Consider the following 22,500-nt stretch of genomic DNA (forward strand, 5'->3'; position numbering starts at 1 on the left):
TTTTACAATTGTATTTATTTTTTTATTGATTTATTTTTTACAATTTTATTTATTTTATTAGATTTATTTTTACAATTTTATTTATTTTATTATTTATTTTTACTATTTTATTTATTTTATTATTTATTTTTACTATTTTATTTATTTTATTATTTATTTGTACTATTTTATATATTTTATTAGATTTATCTTTTACTATTTTATTTATTTAATTAGAATTATTTTTACAATTGTATTTATTTTATTATTGATTTATTTAACAATTTTATTTATTTTATTATTGATTTATTTTTTACAATTTTATTTATTTTATTAGATTTATTTTTACAATTTTATTTATTTTATTATTTATTTTTACTATTTTATTTATTTTATTATTTATCTTTACTATTTTATTTATTTTATTATTTATTTTTACAATTTTATATATTTTATTAGATTTATTTTTTACAATTTTATTTATTTAATTAGATTTATTATTAAAATTTTATTTATTTTATTATTGATTTATTTTTACAATTTTATTTATTTTATTATTGATTTACTTTTACAATTTTATTTATTTTATTATTGATTTACTTTTACAATTTTATTGATTTTATTAGATTTATTTTTACAATTTTATTTTATTATTTATGTTTACAATTTTATTGATTTTATTAGATTTATTTTTACAATTTTATTTTATTATTTATGTTTACAATTTTATTGATTTAATTAGATTTATTTTTACAATTGTATTTATTTTATTATTGATTTATTTTACAATTTTTTGTATTTTATTATTGATTTATTTTACAATTTTATTTATTTTATTATTGATTTATTTTTACAATTTTATTTATTTTATTATTTATTTTTACTATTTTATTTATTTTATTATTTATTTTTACTATTTTATTTATTTTATTATTTATTTTTACAATTTTATATATTTTATTAGATTTATTTTTTACTATTTTATTTATTTAATTAGATTTATTTTTACAATTTTATTTATTTTATTATTGATTTATTTTTACAATTTTATTTATTTTATTATTGATTTATTTTACAATTTTATTTATTTTATTATTGATTTATTTTTACAATTTTATTTATTTTATTATTTATTTTTACTATTTTATTTATTTTATTATTTATTTTTACTATTTTATTTATTTTATTATTTATTTTTACAATTTTATATATTTTATTAGATTTATTTTTTACTATTTTATTTATTTAATTAGATTTATTTTTACAATTTTATTTATTTTATTATTGATTTATTTTTACAATTTTATTTATTTTATTATTGATTTACTTTTACAATTTTATTTATTTTATTATTGATTTACTTTTACAATTTTATTGATTTTATTAGATTTATTTTTACAACTTTATTTTATTATTTATGTTTACAATTTTATTGATTTTATTAGATTTATTTTTACAACTTTATTTTATTATTTATGTTTACAATTTTATTGACTTTATTAGATTTATTTTGACAATTTTATTTTATTATTTATGTTTACAATTTTATTGATTTTATTAGATTTATTTTGACAATTTTATTTTATTCTCCTGACACGCCCTCCTTCTGACGCATGCACGCTCCACCGACCCCTTCTTATTTGTACTTTGGTGGATCATGTCTGTGTAGACGGCCGGCAGGTTGATACCTGGTCGATACCGATTGGAACTCAGACCCTCAGTGCATCATAGACCGCCACGCCACCCGAATGTCTTTTATAAAACCCAAAAATATAAAGTTTAGGGTCATTTATAATAAAGTGATGCTGATCCTGACCAGTCTGCTCCGATGGTGGTGTGATGTTCTGATGTTGTGGGTTCCTTCAGGCCGAAGGACACCTACATCGCGTACCTGCCCCTGGCTCACGTGCTGGAGATGACGGCGGAGATCTCGTGTGTGGCGTACGGCTGCAGGATCGGTTACTCCTCACCCCAAACCCTCTCGGATCAGGTAACATTATGATCCTGGATCTAACAGTAGATCCTGGATCTGCAGCAGGTCTAATGATGCTTTATTTCTCCTCTAGTCCAGTAAAATCAAGAAGGGCAGTAAGGGCGATTGCACCGTCCTCAAACCCACCCTGATGGCAGCCGTACCCGTGAGTTGTGCTTTACACCATCATTACACTCCAAAAAAAGATGGGACGGTGGAGAAAATGTGAATCATAACAAACAGTAATGATTTATTAATAATGTTTGACCTGCATCAAGTTCAAAACAGCACAAAGAGTAAATATTTAATTGAGTTTTTAGACTAATTGGGACATGGGCGTGTCTAAACCATCTTTATCATAACGTTCAGTAATGTTTGAGGAATTAGAGGCACTCTGGTATCTTCATTATCGTGTATTATGTTCCATGATGCTCCTCATGTTTGTATTTGTTTTCTCTGGATTCTTCCCCCTTCATCTCCCAATTTAGTCATGTCCACTTCCCTATTGTGAATCCGCTGCTGTTTGCGTAACCCCACATCTGAGTAAAAGGATCCGGATCACCACACGATCCCTCCGACATGTGCACAGTCTGCACTCACTGCTGGTTCCCATAAAGAGCCGTATCGTGTACGGAGAGCCGAGCTAAGCTCCATGTGACTCCTGGCTACCCTGACCCTGTAACAGTGATCACAAGTTCCAGCAGTAGTGGGAAGAAACGTCGTCCGACCTTCTTTCCCTCAAGCTTAGCTCTGCTGAGATTCTAACTCGTGCTCCACCTGAGCGCCACTCCTCATGTCTGGACTGCAGGCAGGACGGTTTAGCACCTGCACTCTTCCACTATAAAGCCACACTGGCTGCTCCTTTCCTTTCTGGGACGCTGTACACATCACTGCTTTCAGTTTTTATGTGCATATCGGGGCGACACTGGTGGGGGTAGCACTGTCGCCTCACAGCAAGAAGGTCCTGGGTTTGATTCCCAAGTGGAACGGACCAAATCCTTTCTGTGTGGAGTTTGCATGTTCTCCCCGTGTCTGTGTGGGTTTCCTCCCACAGTACAGCCAGTAACGACCCGTCCTGTCATGAATGGAACCAAAGTGTGTAAAACATGACGTTACAATCCTAATAAATGAATAATCAACTATCTCCCAATTTAGTCGGATCCAATTCCCCATTGTGAATACGCTGCTGCTTGCACAACCCTGATATGATCAAAAAGAACTAAATCACCACCCGTCCCCTCCAACAGGTGTGTGTGATCTGTACTCACTTCTTATCACCTGATGGTTTTGGGTTCCTATAAAGAGCCGTATTGCCAGGCTGAGCTCCACGTGACTCTAACCTGCAGCCAGGCCAGTTTAGCACCTGTTCTCTCTTACTACAAAGCCGCACCGTAACATGACGAACGCTGCTCATCTTCCTCTTTGGCTCTTAGATCAGTGTACATTTCATCTACTGTCCCATTTGCTTTGGAAAGCTGGTGCTGTACAGTGTATATGTGTGTATATACGTTCTCCTATATTCCGTCCTGTAGGAAATAATGGACCGTATCAATAAGAACGTGATGAGTAAAGTGCAGGAGATGAACGTGGTGCAGAAGACGCTCTTCAATCTGGCCTACAACTACAAACTGGAGCAGGTGAAGAACGGATACGACGCTCCGCTCTGTAACCTGTGAGATCTCCACCGCACCGTCATGTGATCACCGCGCCTGTCTGTGTGCTGGGCTCGGGCGTGGCGTGACCCCGTGTGTGTGTGTGTGTGTGTGTGTGTGCGCGCGCAGGTTCTTTAAGAAGGTGCGAGCTCTGTTAGGGGGGAACGTGCGGATGATGCTGTCGGGGGGCGCTCCGCTCTCCTCGGCCACCCAGCGCTTCATGAACATCTGCTTCTGCTGCCCCGTGGGTCAGGGCTACGGCCTCACCGAGACCTGCGGAGCTGGAACCATCACTGAAGGTCAGAACCAACCTCTGGAAACCTCTCTGAAGTTCAGGGGGTGGACAGAATATTGGAAACGAGCGAGCTAGAGGAACAGCTTTAGTGAGACATTCCAATGCAGGTCCTTCTTTCAGTCCTAAGAGGATAACGGAGGTGCAGATCTATGATCTAGTGCCAAAAGTATGTAGACCCCCCTTCTAATCATGATGTGGATGAGTAAGGGGTGTACACGTGATCAAATGCTCAATGCGAGTAAATGCTTTAAGCTTCATGGAAAGCTTTGACTAAACTGTCCAGCCCTGAGCGCTTCAGATTGATAGATTGATCGATAACTGTATTGATCCCAGATGAATGTGTGTGAGGAAATAATATGGGGAAGGCCTTTTCCTGTCCTCCTGTGCACATAGAAGGTCCACAAAGACACGGTTTGATGAGTTTGGTGTGTGTGGAGCCCTCATTCAGCCTTCTCGTGTAACATCTCGAATTTCCCCCATGGGGATCAATAAATGAGTCAATAAATCAATAAAGGAATCTTATCAATTCCTGATTTCACAAATGTTCCTTGTACTAAGTGGGCACAAATTCCCACAGGCATGCTCCAAACTCAAATTGTGTGGTAAGCCCTCTAAGAGGTTAGAAGGCTGTTGTCAGAACGTGTTGCCAGATCCAAACGGATTCCCTCCGTTTTGAAATGAAATGCTTACAGAAGCAATGATAACCTGTCCACATAGTTTAGGTGAGGTTTCATCTTATTAGCACTGTAGCGCCACCTGCTGTCTGCTCATGTGGTAGGAATGATTTTGCTCTGTGTTATTGTGATAACTCGTGATGATCTGATAAGCTCTCGGCGTCTCTCCCTCTGTTTGTTTACAGTGACGGATTACAGTACAGGGCGGGTCGGGGCGCCGCTCATCTGCTGTGAGATCAAACTCAGAGACTGGGCAGAAGGTCAGTGAACCCCAGTTACCCTCCTGAATTGGGCGTCGGCACAGTTTTACCCCCCTGTTCATCCCACTTTCACACATCATGTTCATCATACTGTATGTTTGGTTTACATCGATCAGCCATAACATTAAAACCACCTCCTTGTTTCTACACTCACTGTCCATGTTATCAGCTCCACTTACCATATAGAAGCACTTTGTAGTTCTACAATTACTGACTGTAGTCCATCTGTTTCATGCTGTTCTTCAATGGTCAGGACCCCCACAGGACCCCCACAGAGCAGGTATTATTTAGGTGGTGGATGATTCTCAGCACTGCAGTGACACTGACATGGTGGTGGTGTGTTAGTGTGTGTTGTGCTGGTACGAGTGGATCACACACAGCAGCGCTCCTGGAGTTTTTAAACACCGTGTCCACTCACCGTCCACTCTATTAGACACTCCTACCTAGTCGGTCCACCTTGTAGATGTAAAGTCAGAGACGATCGCTCATCTATTGCTGCTGTTTGAGTCGCTCATCTTCTAGACCTTCATCGGTGCTCACAGGACGCTGCCCACGGGGCGCTGTCGGCTGGATGTTTTTGGTTGGTGGACGATTCTCGGTCCAGCAGTGACAGTGAGGTGTTTAAAAACTCCAGCAACATACCAGCACAACACACACTAACACACCACCACCATGTCAGTGTCACTGCAGTGCTGAGAATCATCCACCACCTAAATAATACCTGCCCTGTGGGGGTCCTGACCATTGAAGAACAGCATGAAAGGGGGTAACAAAGCATGTAGAGAAACAGATGGACTACAGTCAGTAATTGTAGAACTACAAAGTGCTTCTATATGGTAAGTGGAGCTGATAAAATGGACAGTGAGGTGGTTTTAATGTTATGGCTGATCGGTGTATATGAACAAAACATAACACAAATAAAAACAGTAAGTAATGATTAGAAAATAGGACATGGGCTCGGTGGGTAGCACTGTTGGCTCACGGCAAGAAGGTCCTGGGTTCGATTTCCAGGTGGGGGCGGTCAGGGTTCTTTCTGTGTCTGTGGGTTTCCTCCCACAGTACAAAGATGTGCAGTCAGGTTAACTGGAGATACTACAAATTATATATATAGTGTGTGTGTGTGTGTGTGTGAGAGTGATGGACCGGTAACTAGGAGATAAAGGGGAAAGATCTAGAAAGAAAAATAAAAGAACAATATTGAAAGGTTTATTGTTAGTGTTGAATCCAGATGTGACAGATGTGTGACGTGTTTCTCTCTCTGTCCCGGTCGTTTGTGCTGCTGCTGAATCCCACGTGTGTTGATTTTGCAGGCAGTTACACAAAGCTGGATAAGCCTCACCCCCGAGGTGAGATCCTAATCGGGGGTCCTAACGTGACCAGGGGCTACTACAAGAGCGACACCCACAGCCAGGACTTCATCGTGGACGAGCAGGGGCAGCGCTGGTTCTGTACCGGGGACGTGGGCGTGGTCCATCCTGACGGCTGCCTGCAGATCGTGGGTACGTGGAACACTGGAACACACGCCACTGCCAGTCACTGACTACATTTCCCACAATGCTTTGCACTGCCTTACTGGTTAAGGTACCGGACAAGTAATCGAAAGGTCGCTGGTTCAAGCCCCACCACTGCCAGGTTGTCACTTAACACTCAGTTGCTTAGACTGTATACTGTCACAGTACTGTAAGTCCAAAAATATGTGGACACCTGACCAAAAGCTTAGAATGAGGAAGAGGACGGTAGGTGCAGGAGCATCGAGGCTCCTCAGGATGTCCAGAGCTTATGAGACTACTGTTCCACCCCAGTGTGTTAGAGCAAGGTTTTTCAAACCCCAGTGGGTCAAGGGTCACAGGGAAAATAATAATAATGAAGTAAACGAATTGTAACAGGCACCAACACAATGAACTTGTACACAAGCGCCCCCTTGTGGAGGCTTCATGTTACACCTTGTAAATTACAGTGGGACCAGATTGCCATCATTCTTATTAATGAATCATATTTTGTTTTGCGTGTGTGTGTGTGTGTGTGTGTGTATGATCTGTGTGTGTGTGTGTGTGTGTGTGTGCGCAGACCGTAAGAAGGACCTGGTGAAGCTGCAGGCGGGTGAGTACGTGTCTCTGGGTAAAGTGGAGTCCGGACTGAAGAACTGCGCGCTCATCGATAACATCTGCGCCTACGCTAACAGGTGAGTCCTCCGCCGCTACGCGGGGTGACCCGTACAGCCTGGCGCGCGCTGGGTTAGCGTCGGCGTAACCACCCGTGCGCGTGTGTGTCCGTCTCCCCCCCACAGTGAGCAGAACTACGTGATCAGCTTCGTGGTGCCGAACCAGAAGAAGCTGACGGCTCTGGCTCACCTGAGGGGGATTCAGGGCAGCTGGGAGGAGATCTGTAACCACCCGCTGATGGAGGTGGAGGTGCTGCGGGAGATCAAAGAAGTCGCCAGCTCCAGTAAATCTCTCCTCTCTGTCTCACACTCATATAATTACACTTTTATACACATCACACATCAACCACAATTGATCTACATGTGAAGAGAACTCCGTCGGTGTCCTAACATTGTTAACCTAGTGTTACTAGACTGGCTCCACACCCACCGTGACCCTGATCTTAATGAAACAGCTGCTGCTGGTTACAGTACAGTGAGGGCCCAACAGTGACACCCTGGCAGAGGTGGGGCTCGAACCGGCGACCTTTCGATTACTAGTCCGGTATCTTAACCGCTAGACTGCACCTGCCTACACAAAACGTAGCCTTTGAGTTTAGCATGTTCTCCTCGTGCCTTCATGAGTTTTTCCTGCACGTACTTCACGGGTTTTGTTCACCTGAACAAGGAGACTCATAGAGACTCAGGCTCCTGACCCCTAGCGTCCCTGATCAGGATTGAGCAGTTACTTGAATTGGATGATGTAATTAATGTACGTTATGATGTCACAGTGTAGGCGTGTCCCGTTACCGTAGCTCCGGACGCTCATGTGTGTTTGTGTGACCGTAGTTAAGCTGCAGCGGTTCGAGATCCCACTGAAGGTGCGTCTGAGTCCCGAACCCTGGACCCCCGAGACCGGCCTGGTGACCGACGCCTTCAAGCTGAAGAGGAAGGAGCTGAAGAACCACTACCTGAACGACATCGAGAGGATGTACGGCAGGAAGTAGATCCTCCATCAGCATCACCGCCGCCAACGCCAACGCTGTCAACGCCAACGCACACCTTTTGATGTTTGGGACACCAGCGCCCTGCACCCGCCGCTTCTGTTCGCTCTGTGTTTGTACGTGTCGGTCCGAGTCCTGTGGGTCCTAAAGGGATGAAATTTACCACCAACACGGACACACGGCTGAAGTTTTACTGCTCACGCTGCCTTAAACCTGTCCGCAAGTCCTAGAGAGCCTAATCAGCCAATCAGCACCAATTAAACCGGCTCAGACTTGCATGAATTCGGCACAAACTGAATTCTAGCAGGTGGACGAACGGTGGCTGTGTGATGCGGCATCATACAAAATAAGAAATAAGATGGGGGGGGGGGGGGGTAATTATTTGTACTTGACAGTAAGTGGGACCTACTGACTGGTTTCAGCCACACCCATAGGCTCAGCACCCCCAGCCGCCGGTGTTTGTGCGTGAGTCTCTCGTATCGTGTGATGATTTAGTAGAAGAGTCGCCGGTTAGATGAAGTGCGTTTGTGGATCTCTGTGCCTTTGCTGTGATTTTATCATGCCGCCGGACGCACCGGGAGCGACGCGCGTTCTATATCGTCCACCACTGACTGATCTGATCGTTTATTTCTGATGTAGGAACGACTGAATCCAGTTTAAATGTTCTTTATCGTGATCGTTGATGGTGTGCTCGTTTATGGACGGACGGCAGGACGCTAAACGGGGCGGAGCCACTCGAACCTTTCAGCGCAGAGCAGCTCTGTGTTTTATTAACCAAGGGAAGCGAGCATGACCAAAAGTTCAGAACTGAAGATCTGCTCCTGAAACCTAATCTCAGCTCCGTTCCTCATCAGTGGTGCAGAATCACACACACACACACACACTCGTGCACTAGATGGCCAAAAGTATTGGGACGCCCCCTCTAATTACTACATTTACGGCATTTAGGAGACGCTTTTACCCAAAGTGACTTACAGTACTGTAACTGTATACAGTCAAAGCAAGCGAGGATTAAGGGCCTTGCTCAAGGGCCCAACAGTGACAACCTGGCAGTGGTTGGGCTCGAACCAGCAACCTTTTGGTTACTAGTCCAGTACCTTCACCACTAGGCTCCAGCTGCTTTTTTAGACCCTTTTATCCGAAAGTGAACATGATTTTTGAGCAGTTGAGGCTTAAGGGCCTTGCTCAGGGGCCCAACAGTGGGTGGTGGGGCTCGAACCAGCAACCTTCTGATTACTACTCCAGTACCTTATGCACTGAAGTACCGCTGCCCACTTATTAAATGACTGAATTCATGTGTTTGGGCCACAACAGTCACTAACAGGTGTAATAAATCAGTTTAGGGAAGGTCCTTTCCTGTTCCTGTTCTCCAGTGTCCTCCACAGAGCCCTGAGCTCAGCCCCACTCAACGTCTCTGGGATGAACCAGAACACCGACTGATCAATCAGTCAGTTCCCAGTCGTACAAATACAAACGCTGTCATGTTTTATACTACTGAACCGGCACAAATTCCCACACACACACACACACACACACACACACTTCAGTAAAAAAGTCTTGTAAGAAGCTTCTCAGAGGAGCGGCGGCTGTTCTAGATGTGAAGATCACACGGAGGGTCACTAACGTCCGACAAGCTCATGGTCAGGCGTCCGAATACTTTTGGCCACACAGTATAAATGAAATATCACCAAAGTACCACAGTTCTGTGGTTTTAAACCTCAAATTAAAGTTAAAAGTAAATAAGTGGAACATTTTCACCCCCGGATTCAATTTCGGCTCCAACGGTTACAGGCAGCTGAAGGAACGGTGATATTTAACATGCCAGTACATACAGTGGCATTTACAGCTGGTAAAAGGGGGTGTTTCCCTGGCGACCCGGGTTCCATCCCAGTCTCTGGTAAAACCAGATTTTTACTCCTCAGTGTGGGTGAGTGAACCTGGATCATCTGTGACCCTGACCAAGCAGGAATGAATAACTGAATGATTAAAGTTGTTTGTTCTGCACCACTGATCCTGATGCAGATGAATTTTAGCTTCTTGTTTTTTTATTTGCACTATAATTTATTTAATGTTCTACATTTGAAATTTTAAATCTGCTGCTTTATTAAACGCCACTTTTTATTTAAGAGAGAAAAACATTTAAGCACAAAAACACGTTTAATTAATAATGATTATTTCAGAAGAAATGAACTGGTGTTTACTTGATTTATTTACAATTACAGCCAATAAAACTAACCAACAAACTTCAAATTCTAACAGAAATAAAATCAAACGTTTGAATTTTTTGACCCACGAACACTTTTCAGACGTGAACGTTCCAGAATGAAGATCCATGATGTTTATTTATTTAATTTGTTGAACCACTTCCTGTGTGAAATACTTTGTGATGAATAAACTGTTTCGTACTGAAGAAACTTCGTCTCACGTCTGATTCTGTAAAGAGGAAAATATTTACAATCACGCCGCTCGGGCCCCTGCGTCTCCGGCTCCACGTCCAGCTCAACTGGCCCAGTCCTGGAAGCGGAAACAGTCGCTGGCGATCTTCCACACCGGCTGCTCGCTGTTTGGAGACGTCTGAGCCGTCAGCAGGAAGTTCTGGTTAAAATATCTCTGCTTGTTCCCGTCGAACTTCACCAGACCGGCCGTCACCACCAGCATGGTCGTCTGACCCTGAGTGGCCTGTTCTGTAATACAGAAACCAAAACCCTGCAGGTTACACAGAATCCACCGAGCACAGGGGGGGGGGGGTCTGGTATCTCGGGAGGTAACAGGGCGTGGTCACCTACCGTGGACGGGCTGGCAGTCCAGAGTGTGCACCTGAAATTCACTGGAGGGTAAAGACTCGAAAAACTCCCCCAGAGCGTCCTGCCCCGAGACGGCGTTCCCGTTCCACACGAGCGTGGCTTTATCCAGGTACAGTCTGATCAGGTTCTGGAACAGTGCAGTCACATGATCATTATTAATAATCAATAATAATCTTTATTTAATAATCCTGAAGTCTTTGTTCTCACCGACTGCAGCAGCTCCGTCCCTGAGACATTTATAACCTTTATTAAGTTTAAACTCTTCTCTGTGTTTACTTTTCTCCTTAACTTTTATTCATTCTTAGTTTCATCTATTTATTTAATTATAGTGTTACACAATAATACTTATTAAATAGATAAATAAATACTTTATTAATCCTGAGGGAAATTACTGACCTCCAGTAGTGAGTAAGTAAGGTGGAGTGAATGTACAGTGTACATATATACAGTGTGCAGTACACAAACAAGTAAATCGTGCATCTGGTTCATTAATAATAATAGTCGTGGATCTATTCTATATATTTACATTTTCGGCATTTAGCAGACGCTCTTATCCAGAGCGACTTACAGAAGTGCTTCTATATATATACAACATATACAGATATACAAGGATAAATATAGAAATAAAGATATTGTTATAGTTATAAATATATACAATATTTCAGTAATGGTATATTTATATATAATATCAGATAGAGGTATGAAATTTACTTTAATGTAACTTCAGCTGCTGTAATAATAACTGACTTTACCTCTGGGATTAATAACGTGATCTGTCTGTCTGTCTGTCTGTCTATAATACTGTCTGTCTGTCTGTCTGTAGTACATGCATAATATGAATGAATAAAACACAGTTGGATTTATTCTGTAAATATGATGCAAAATCGTGTTACTTTTTAAACAGGAGGAACCTCGTAGATCTGACCTGTAACTCACCCACCCACTCACTCACCCACCCACTCACCCACTCACTCACTCACCCACTCACTCACCCACCCACTCACCCACTCACTCACTCACTCACCCACCCACTCACCCACCCACTCACTCACTCACCCACCCACTCACTCACTCACCCACTCACTCACTCACCCACCCACTCACCCACCCACTCACTCACTCACCCACCCACTCACTCACCCACGATTAATAATGAACTGCCTTAATGTTAAACCCACTTAAACTGAAGTAAAACAGAAATACATTAAAGAACTGAATAAAACCACTGAATGTAAATAAAACAATATAATAATAATAATAATAATAATAATAACAATGCTCAGTACTCACTCTTCTCTTCTTATCCATACACTCATAATAAATATTGATGAATTCCTCCGAGTATCTGCAGGACTGATCCACGTGAGTCCTGAACTCCTGATCAACACCAACATCAAACTATTATTATTATTATTATTACACTCGTATCACTGTTTATATAGTGCATATAAAATAATCAGATTATAAAAGAGATTATATATTTATAACTAACTCACCACAGCTGCAGTCATGATGATGATCTTTATTTTAATTCTCTTCAAAATGTAAGAGAATAAAGAAGCTAACAGCTAATGCTAACCTGCTACATTCATCTAATACTAACTCCTCCTAACACCATTAAACACTGTAAACTCTTTAATCCCACTGAAACACACAGAGGAAGCTCAAATACAGTTAAGTTTAATATAATAACAGATTTTAATGAATGATTTTTACTGTAACAGAGAAACTGAATCTAAACCCGCTCATCAGAACATAGAGTGTGCTACACTAAACATGTCCGTGTTCCTGATCACCTTGTAATTTTAGTTCCGCCTGATTTAGTAACATCTGACTGCGGTGATTAAAAGTGAATTTAATCATATAAACGTGTTTAAATTAAAACAAAACTAAATGTGCTAAATAAAAACCTTTAGTGTGTGTTTATAGGATGACTGAGACGAGGAATGTAAACTAGCAGCTCAGCTCTGTGTGTTTCAGATTTATAATAAACTGGAATTACTTCACGTATTTTTCAGTCACGTTCTCTTATTAACAGCATCAAAAACTAATAAATATTAATATTGAAACCTGTCATTATTGCAAATAAATAATTTTATATGGTTATTATAAACGCGAATAGAAGCTTCTTGTCGGTGTCGTTATTTTGAAGTGTGTAGCGGATGTTGTGAGTGTGTTTATGATGTCATGTCCGGTCAATAGATGAGGGAGCAGTAATGGCGGGAGGATCAGTATCTAATATAGAAGTGTGTAATTTATCCTACAGCGGGAACCTGCAGCAGCTCAGATCACTGATACTATCAAACCCGAGACTCATCAATCAACCTGATCAGGTGTGTGTGTGTGTGTGTGTGTGTGTGTGTGTGTGTGTGTGTGTGTGTGTGTGTGTGTGTGTGTGTGTGTGTGTGTGTGTGTGTGTGTGTGTGTGTGTGTGTGTGTGTGTGTGTGTGTGTGTGTGTGTGTGTGTGTGTTCATATTGACTTGATGTGTATTACTGTGTGTGTTTGTATATTAATGTGTGTTTACATCGATCAGCCATAACATTAAAACCACCTCCTTGTTTCTACACTCACTGTCCATGTTATCAGCTCCACTTACCATATAGAAGCACTTTGTAGTTCTACAATTACTGACTGTAGTCCATCTGTTTCTCAACATGCTTTGTTACCCCCTTTCATGCTGTTCTTCAATGGTCAGGACCCCCACAGAGCAGGTATTATTTAGGTGGTGGATGATTCTCAGCACTGCAGTGACACTGACATGGTGGTGGTGTGTTAGTGTGTGTTGTGCTGGTATGAGTGGATCAGACACAGCAGCGCTGCTGGAGTTTTTAAACACCTCACCGTCACTGCTGGACTGAGAATCGTCCACCAACCAAAAACATCCAGCCGACAGCGCCCCCTGGGCAGCGTCCCGTGCCCACTGATGAAGGTCTAGAAGATGACCGACTCAAACAGCAGCAATAGATGAGCGATCGTCTCTGACTTTACATCTACAAGATGGAGCGACTGTCTAATAGAGTGGACGGTGAGTGGACACGGTGTTTAAAAACTCCAGCAGCGCTGCTGTGTCTGATCCACTCATACCAGCACAACACACACTAACACACCACCACCATGTCAGTGTCACTGCAGTGCTGAGAATCATCCACCACCTAAATAATACCTGCTCTGTGGGGGTCCTGACCATTGAAGAACAGCATGAAAGGGGGTAACAAAGCATGTAGAGAAACAGATGGACTACAGTCAGTAATTGTAGAACTACAAAGTGCTTCTATATGGTAAGTGGAGCTGATAACATGGACAGTGAGTGTAGAAACAAGGAGGTGGTTTTAATGTTATGGCTGATCAGTGTATGTGTATATAAACATTAGTGTGTGTGTGTGTGTGTGTGTGTGTGTGTATATTAATGTATGTGTATAAGTGTGTGTGTGTGTATATTAATGTATGTGTATAAGTGTGTGTGTGTGTGTGTGTGCAGGATCAGAGAAGCGCTCTACACTGGGCGTGCTCTGCTGGACATGATGATGTTGTTGAGTTCCTGTTGGACTCTGGAGCAGAGGTGGACCTTCAGGATGACGTGAGTCTGAATCTTTTGCATGTTCTCCTCTGTGTGTGTGTACATGATCTCTAACTGAACCCAGACCGGTGAGGTTCAGCAGCACCTACACACCAGCTTCAGATCAGCAGGTCTGGGTTCCTCAGCACCTCAGACTCACACGGCTGGGTTCGGTTGCAGGAGGAACTCTGCTGGTGCCTTTGATGTTCTGATTGATCCAGCAGCTCCAGATGATCAAAGTCTTTCAGATTCACCTGCTTCCAACGTTGGCTGAGCACCACTGCCCAACCTGCTCATCTGGAAGTGAATCCCAGTAGTGGTGTTCCAAAATCTGGAGGAATGTCTCTGAAGAAAATAGAAGCCTGCTGTAGCAGCATGTTCCCTTTTCTTCACTCAATCTAGTCATATCCAATTCCCTCATTCTAACCTCCTCTGCTGCCTCATACATCTGTGTGCAGCGCCTCGACCTGCCAGCAGGGGTCACAACTGCAGCAGCGCTGAGGAACCCGATAACTGGAGAGCTCAGCAGTGTTAGTGTGTGTTTGTGAGGGTGTTCCTCTCCTCTTGTTTCTGACCCGTTTCAGGCCCGCTGGACTCCGCTCCACATCGCAGCGTCAGCAGGACGAGAGGAGATCGTCCGCCGGCTAATCGCTAAACGAGCTCAGCTCAACTCCGTCAACCAGAACGGCTGCACGCCGCTCCATTACGCTGCGTCCAAGGATCGATACGAGGTAACACACACACACACGCCGTGGTTCTGACACACCGTCGTTCAGGGCGTCCAGCAGCACCAACACCATGCTGGAACTGTAGTGACCCCCCTCATTTATTCTCCTAATTTAGTCATATCCAAGTCCTGAGTGTGAACCTGCTGCTGCACTCACAATCCCTGATCTGATCGAGGAGAGTCGGGTCACCACACACCACGCGTCCAGTCTGCACCGCTTCTAATCACCTGCCAGTGTCGGGTTCCTACAGAGCTGTATCACGTCCTGAGAGGCACGCTAAGCTCCATGTGACCCCCCCTCCACCCTTCCCTCCATCTCAGGGATGTGGGAGGAGATGCTGTCCAACCTCCTCCACACATGGCTGATTGTGCAGTGCTAAGATTGAGACCGCTGCTCCACCCGAGTGCTCTCATGATCAGATTTTGTCTGGTGCAGTTACGCCCTCTGCTGGCTGATCGATGGCCCTGCACAGAGACGGGGGATAATGCCGATCAGGGTGTGGCTCTCCGTACACAAAGCTGATCCGCATATGAACGCGCCTCGTGCAGGTGAAACGATGCAGTCAGTGTTGGAGGGGGCGTGTGTCCGTCTCGCTCTCCTCAATCAGGGTGGAGATCGGCTTCAGTAGAGAGGAAGCGAGTGATTGATCCGATCAATCCACTGATAATGATAACTAAACCCCACACCCAGTACACCACCAATCAGAGTTCAGGGCGTGTCCGTATGGGTTCTACACTCTCTCTCTCTCTCTCACTGCAGATCGCTCAGATTCTGTTAGAGAACGGCGCCGATCCAAACGCCACCGACAAACTGGAGTCCACGCCGCTACACCGAGCCTCGGCCAAGGGGAACCACCGGCTCATCCAGCTCCTCCTGAACCAGAGCGCCTCCACCAACATCCAGGACTCAGAGGGGAACACGCCGCTGTGAGTACAAACACAACCTCACTACCTCAGAGTCTCACAACCTCAGAACCTCACAATCACAGAACCTCACAACCACACAACAACACAACCTCAGAACCTCACAACCTCAGAACCTCACAACAACACAACCTCAGAACCTCACAATCACAGAACCTCACAACCTCAGAACCTCACAACCTCAGAGTCTCACAACCTCACAACCTCGGTACCTCAGAAACACAGAACATCACAACCTCAGAACCTCACAATCACAGAACCTCAGAACCTCACAACCACACAACAACAGAACTTCACTACCTCAGAGTCTCTCAACCTCACAACCACACAACACAACAACACAACCTCACAACCTCACAACCACACAACACAACACAACCACAGAACCTCAGAACCTCACAACCTCAGAACCTCACTACCTCAGAGTCTCACAACCACACAACAACACAACCTCGGTACCTCAGAAACACAGAACATCACAACCTCAGAATCTCACAACATTACAACCACAGAACCACGTATGATCCTGCATTCTCACACTGATCTCTCTCTCTCTCTCTCTCTCTCTCTCTCTCTCTCTCTCAGTCACCTGGCGTGTGATGAGGAGCGGGTGGAGGCTGCGAAGCTCCTGGTGGAGCACGGCGCCAGCATCTACATCGGGAACAAGGAGGAGAAAACGCCGCTACAGATCGCTAAAGGAGGCCTGGCCTCTCTGCTCAGGAGGATCGTGGAGGGCTGAGACGTCCATCCTGCAGAGGAACGTCTCCACATCCTCCTCCAACCTTCTCCATCCACCTCCACCCCCCTCCATCCTGCTGAGCTGCTCCACAAACCATGAACTTTCCACCCTGAGGAGCAGGGGCTGATGGGAGAGCGTCGGGACCAGACTGAGGACCTGAGTTTGAGTGTTTGACTGGTTTTGAGTTGTTAGATTTTCAGTTGAGGTTCAGAAGAAATGAAACTGTAAATAAAATAAAATCATCGTTCTCATGTTGCTTTTTTCTTTCTTGTCTTTTTGTATTTCCCCCTAATTTTCCTCCCAATTTAGACGTATCCAATTCCCTGGTGGTATTTCCTCTCTATTGCTGCAGACCTCCACTCCTGACCGAGAAGGGTCGTGACTAACACACGCCCCCTCCGACACGTGTGCAGTACCGACCGCTTCTTTTCACCTGCACCAGACGGGTTCATACGGCCTCTGTGCAGTACCATCGTTCAGCCAGCAGAGGTCGTAACTGCAGCAGTCATGAGGAACCACTTCGTCCCTCCCTCCCTCAAATGACCCAGTTGTTCAAACCGCTGTTGAGCTGTGCTTGTTCACAGAAGTGCTCTTATATTCACCGTACAGCCAGAAGTATGTGGACATCTGACCAAGCTTGTTTGTGTGTACATTTCCATTAGCTGCTTTGTCCTGGTCAGGGTCTCAGCAAGTCTGGTTTTACTGGGAAACACTGGATGTGAGGGAACACCCTGGGCAGGGCATCACCCCCCCATCCTTACTGAAAGCAATAGTGGTGGTTTAACAGGTCGCCACGCCGCTTGTGGGACATCCCGTTTAAAAAACAGGAATTAATATGGACCCCCTCCTTCCCTCTGAGTGATAACAGTCTCCACTCTTATAGGAAAGATTCGTCTCTGAAAATCAGCCAGATAACACTGGTACCTTGTAACCCAATGTTCTCTAAACTTAAAAGCTTTGAAACTCGACGTCCTTCATGGAGAAATCTGTTCCTTTAAACTTGACATTTGTGTGAGCGCCGCTTTGTTCAGCGCTCGGCTTGATCAGTAAACCCTCATCAGTGTGTGAATCTGAATCTGCATCAGTGTGGAATAAGGTGCAGATCCAGGGTTACAGCTCCACGTGTATCTGTGTTTATCTGGATTCTCCTCCCTGTTTCACTTTTAAACTTGTGTTACAGCTCCAGCTTCTGAGAAATGGTGAGAATCAGAATCAGCTTCTCCCAGAGTCTAAAACGCTTCTGGTTGAGAATAAAGCTTAACGTGGTTTAATGTAGTAAAAGAAGGAGACAGGAGCACTAAACTTCTCTTCATTATTACTGCTCATAAGTTCCTCCACTAATCACATTCCTCACTCGCTGTTTCACTACAGTAAGTCACGGTAAGTTTTGTGCACCGCCGTCACACTTCATAGGAAATAACGGCACAGCGGCGCAGAAGCGGTTTTATCACTTCTCGTGTGAATGCGCCGGTGCTGAAGGGAATACGGTATTCCAACATCGAGCATCTCCAGCATTAAGAAGCGTCAGGAAACAATAAAGAAGTAAAACTGAAGTGCAGCTTTTATTGTATTGTTATTGATGTGTAACTGTTAGTAATTGTATTTCAGTGTGTTTATATTATATTTGTGTTATTTTCAGTGTTTAAGTGTCAAAAACAACCTCATTATTTTACATGAGAATAAAATATCTGGCCATGGACGCATTAACAGGTTTCACAAACATCCTTATGAGGAAAAATACCTTTTAAAAATACTTTTAATTTAGTGCAGTATGTGTCCGGTCCCACACATGAACATGGTCATACCTTAGACCTTGTTCTTTCTCATGGTTTGTCTGTGTCAAATTTAGAGATCTGTGACAGTGGGTTTTCTGATCACATGCCTGTTTTATTCGATGTTGTTTTATCCTGTGCTGCAGTTAAATCTTGCGTTCCTGCTCGGCTTTGTCGCAGTGTTAACCCCCTCACTGCTGGTCAATTCTCTGCTGCTTTCGATCAGCTTTGTCCCCCTCCTGACTCAGCCTCTGTTGATACGGGGGAGCTCAGCTCCTGGTTTGATGTCTCTTGCAGAACCATACTGGACTCAGTGGCCCCATTAAGAACCATACAGCCGAAAGTTAAACCCGAGCCCTGGCTTAATGACAGAACTCGTGCAGCAAAGCGGGAGTGTCGCAAAGCTGAGCGCAAATGGAAGAAGGACAAGCTGCAGGTTTCATTTCAAATCTTAAAAGATTGCTGGCGTTCTTACCAGAACACTATCAAAGAAGCCAAAAGAAAATATTTGTCAAATATTATCATGGCAAATTGTCATAATCCACGGGTGTTATTTAAAACCATTGACTCTGTTCTTAAGGCCCCTCAGCCCATCTGTTCAGAAGCATCCCCTGAAATGTGTGATAACTTTCTGCACTTTTTTATTGACAAGATTGTCGCAGCACGAGCTCCTACCACAGCTCCTGCCTTCGACCCCTCTGACTCTGTCCCTTGCCTGACTGTGTTTGATAGTTTTGAGCCGGTGACTCTGTCGCACTTGGAGGATGTGGTAGGCCATTTAAAGCCTTCTGGTTCTCCCTGTGACGATATGCCTCCTCACTTTTTTAAAGAGATTTTTCATAGTATAGGGCAACAGGTTCTGGCCATTATTAACAGGAGTCTATCCTCTGGTGTTGTTCCTGTGAGTTTTAAACATGCTGTAGTGCAACCCCTGCTTAAGAAACCTGGCCTTGACCACACGGTATTGGCTAATTATAGGCCTATTTCCAAGCTGCCCTTTATTTCAAAGATCTTGGAGAAAGTTGTTTATGCTCAGCTGAAAGTTTTTCTGGATGAGCATAATATCCTGGAGGTCTTTCAGTCTGGTTTTAAAACCCTGCACAGCACAGAGTCAGCGTTGCTTAGGGTTTTCAATGACATCCTCCTGGCCAATGATTCTGGTGACCATGTGATCCTTGTCCTGTTGGATCTAACCGCGGCTTTTGACACGGTAGATCATAACATTTTAGTCTCCCGGTTGCAGCACCTAGTGGGCTTTCGTGGTAGTGCTTTGGAATGGTTTAGGTCCTATCTGATGGACAGAACTTTGTGTGTGAGTTTTGCTGGTTCAGACTCCTCCTCAGCTCCCCTGCCGTATGGGGTTCCACAGCGCTCAATTTTAGGACCCCTCCTCTTCTCACTTTATCTGCTTCCACTGGGCTCCATTTTGAGAAAGCATGGCATCTCATTTCATTGCTACGCTGATGACAGTCAGATATATGTCCCGCTGAAGAAGAAAGATGCTTTCTCTATTAAGCCACTTCTGTTATGTCTTAATGACATTAAAGCCTGGATGGCCTTAAATTTTCTGAATTTCAATGAAAAGAAAACAGAAGTGATGGTGTTTGGTCCCAGTGGTTCCTGTGAAGCCCCTCCTGTTGATTTGGGCCCTTTGACACAGCATGTGAAGCATACAATCTCTAACTTGGGTTTTAAGATGGACAGTGATTTTAAATTGGACCGTCAAATTGGTGCAGTAGTCAAATCCAGCTTTTTTCACTTGAGGCAGCTGGCAAAGGTGAAGTCAATCCTTTCACATGAGCACTTTCAAACAGTGATCCATGCCTTCATCACATCTCGGCTGGACTACTGTAATGCACTTTATTTTGGAGTCAGCCAGTCCTCCCTCAAACGTCTCCAGTTAGTGCAAAATGCTGCGGCCCGACTTTTAATGGGATCATGTAAGAGAGAGCATATAACCCCCATTCTGGCCTCCCTCCATTGGCTGCCCGTGCATTTCAGAGTACATTTTAAGATTCTGTTGTTTGTTTTTAAATCTTTAAATGGACTTGCCCCGCCTTACCTCGCTGAACTGCTCCATCCCCACACTTCTGCTCGGTGCCTCAGGTCAGCTGATCAGCTGCTCCTGGAGGTACCAAGGTCAAAGCGTAAGCTCAGAGGGGATAGAGCTTTTTCAATCGCTGCCCCTAAATTATGGAACAACCTACCACTCCATATTAGACAGGTCTCTTCACTGGCTATTTTTAAAACTAGTCTTAAAACCCATTTTTATTCCTTGGCTTTCAATCCAGCATGAGACTTCTCATTGTTTCTAGTGTTTGTTTTATGTTTTATAATTATCTATGTACAGCACTTTGTCACAGCTGTTGTTGTTTTTAAAGTGCTCTATAAATAAAGTTGAGTTGAGTTTTAAGGTACCGCTGTAAATTTATATTTATATTATTTAGCAAAACAAGTTAGATGAAAATGCCTGGTTTGCAGTCAGCATTCTACTTCATGTTCAGCATTTTATCCAAAGTGACTTACAGGACAGTTACAGTCTGAGCTATTGAGGGTTAAGGGCCTTGCTGAAGGGTCCAACAGGAGCAACCTGGCATTGGTGGGGCTTGAACCAGCGACCTTCTGATTACTAGTCCAGTACCTTAACCACTATAGACCTCACTGGAACAGCGACGGGCCTTCCCGAAACTGTTAGCAGTGGGTGTGGCTGAAACACGTGACTTCAGTCAGTATTACTGGTGTCCACATACTTTTGGCTCATCGGTCACATGACCTACCCGGAACGTTCTGTACTGAGGCTGCGTCAGTCAGGGGGCGTGTCCGTGACGTCACGCCTCCCCCCTCACTGCTATGCTGCGGGTGTGTTCGGCCTTCAGCACTTCAGCCGCCTGATCACTGATTAAACCGCCCGAGTCTCCGTCTCATCGCCCGATATACCGAGGAACCGACTTTACCGACCCGTCTACACCCGGTGAGTCCGAGTTTTAACCGTGTCGGGTTCTGTTCTGAGCTTTGTTGTGCTGTTAGCGTGTTAGCTGCTCGGCTTAGTGTGTTTAAAGTCACGGTGACCGGTGCTGAGTTCAAGTGCTCCTCAGAATCTTATCTAAAACTCAAGCACTGAGAGCACTACATTCATGCTGATGTGTTCAAGTTGTGGAAGTTATATTAAATCAAAATTATATAAATATTACTCTAAAGTTTTTCATTTCCCGTTCGAAAATTCGGTAAATTTGTTTAACTTTGAATAGACGCAGCTACGCTATAATTCTTTAGAATCAAACCTGTATTGATTATTCTATTGTGTAAACAATACAGCCTGTTTACTGCTTATTCATTAAATATTAAATCACTGTGGGACTAATTAAATAGATTAAATAATGAACGATTGGGGTGGTAATTTGGTTTGTACTTGAGCACTTGAAGGCAGCTCAGTGTTGCCAGGTCGGTAAAGATCCAATTTTCACAGCGGTCGTGGTTCTGACCTGATCTGCGGTGGATGGAACTTCATCTCCTGCACAAACCCCGTCAGTCTGGGAGCATTTTATGGAGATAAATATGTAGGAAAACGTGAGCATCTGTGGAAAAAAATTTACCTGCAGTAAAAAAAATTATCAAATTTTAAAAATTTTACTAATGTAATTTACACAAGTAAAATTCTTTACAGATTTTACAGATTTTTGTTGCAGGTATAAATTTTTTACAGGTCCACAAGTTCTGCTGCACATTTACCTCCATATTTACACAAACATGCTGTTAAGTGACAAAAAAAAAATCAATAATAATTAAAAACATGTTTTTGTCCTAAATGTTTCAGACTCTGAGCGGCTGCACATTTAAATCTGTTTATAAAACTGTAAAATACAAATAAATGTGATAAAGATTTAATAAAACATTCAGTCATTTATTCATTCATTAATATTCCTGATGATTTCCTGAGTCGTGTGTGATTGTGCTGAGCTGTTGGAGAGGGAAGCACCGGGCTGATCTGTTCTGATCTGTA

General features: G+C 43.3%; 4 protein-coding genes across 4 annotated transcripts in view; 3 read left to right on the forward strand and 1 right to left on the reverse strand.

The window, feature by feature from the left end:
- acsl4a (acyl-CoA synthetase long chain family member 4a) overlaps positions 1-10,390 on the forward strand; it is a 20,632-nt gene extending 10,242 nt beyond the window's left edge. The window contains exons 7-15 of the mRNA XM_063000918.1: positions 1,846-1,969; positions 2,046-2,117; positions 3,484-3,623; positions 3,733-3,902; positions 4,758-4,832; positions 6,143-6,331; positions 6,900-7,014; positions 7,120-7,277; positions 7,822-10,390. Of these exons, the coding sequence (XP_062856988.1) occupies positions 1,846-1,969; positions 2,046-2,117; positions 3,484-3,623; positions 3,733-3,902; positions 4,758-4,832; positions 6,143-6,331; positions 6,900-7,014; positions 7,120-7,277; positions 7,822-7,979 (1,201 nt within the window). The 3' untranslated portion in view covers positions 7,980-10,390. The remainder of the gene's footprint in view (positions 1-1,845; positions 1,970-2,045; positions 2,118-3,483; positions 3,624-3,732; positions 3,903-4,757; positions 4,833-6,142; positions 6,332-6,899; positions 7,015-7,119; positions 7,278-7,821) is intronic.
- nxt2 (nuclear transport factor 2-like export factor 2) lies at positions 10,300-12,521 on the reverse strand. The gene is made up of 4 exons (XM_063000919.1): positions 12,277-12,521; positions 12,071-12,157; positions 10,763-10,907; positions 10,300-10,660 (listed from the first exon to the last, which is right to left on the reverse strand). Exons 1-4 carry the CDS (start codon positions 12,289-12,291, stop codon positions 10,476-10,478), a joined length of 432 nt encoding a protein of 143 aa, XP_062856989.1. The 5' UTR covers positions 12,292-12,521; the 3' UTR covers positions 10,300-10,475.
- A 455-nt stretch (positions 12,522-12,976) lies between these two features.
- On the forward strand, positions 12,977-16,983 carry psmd10 (proteasome 26S subunit, non-ATPase 10). Its single transcript, XM_063000221.1, has 5 exons — positions 12,977-13,113; positions 14,261-14,359; positions 14,923-15,069; positions 15,826-15,992; positions 16,575-16,983. Exons 1-5 carry the CDS (start codon positions 12,997-12,999, stop codon positions 16,726-16,728), a joined length of 684 nt encoding a protein of 227 aa, XP_062856291.1. The 5' UTR covers positions 12,977-12,996; the 3' UTR covers positions 16,729-16,983.
- A 4,349-nt stretch (positions 16,984-21,332) lies between these two features.
- The window catches only part of xiap (X-linked inhibitor of apoptosis), a 12,939-nt gene continuing 11,771 nt past the window's right edge, over positions 21,333-22,500 (forward strand). Inside the window, exon 1 of the mRNA XM_063000921.1 lies at positions 21,333-21,471. The gene's annotated coding sequence lies outside the window, so the exon portion shown is untranslated. The remainder of the gene's footprint in view (positions 21,472-22,500) is intronic.

Source organism: Trichomycterus rosablanca, chromosome 8 (assembly GCF_030014385.1).
Source record: "Trichomycterus rosablanca isolate fTriRos1 chromosome 8, fTriRos1.hap1, whole genome shotgun sequence".
In the NCBI taxonomy this organism is placed as follows: domain Eukaryota; kingdom Metazoa; phylum Chordata; class Actinopteri; order Siluriformes; family Trichomycteridae; genus Trichomycterus; species Trichomycterus rosablanca.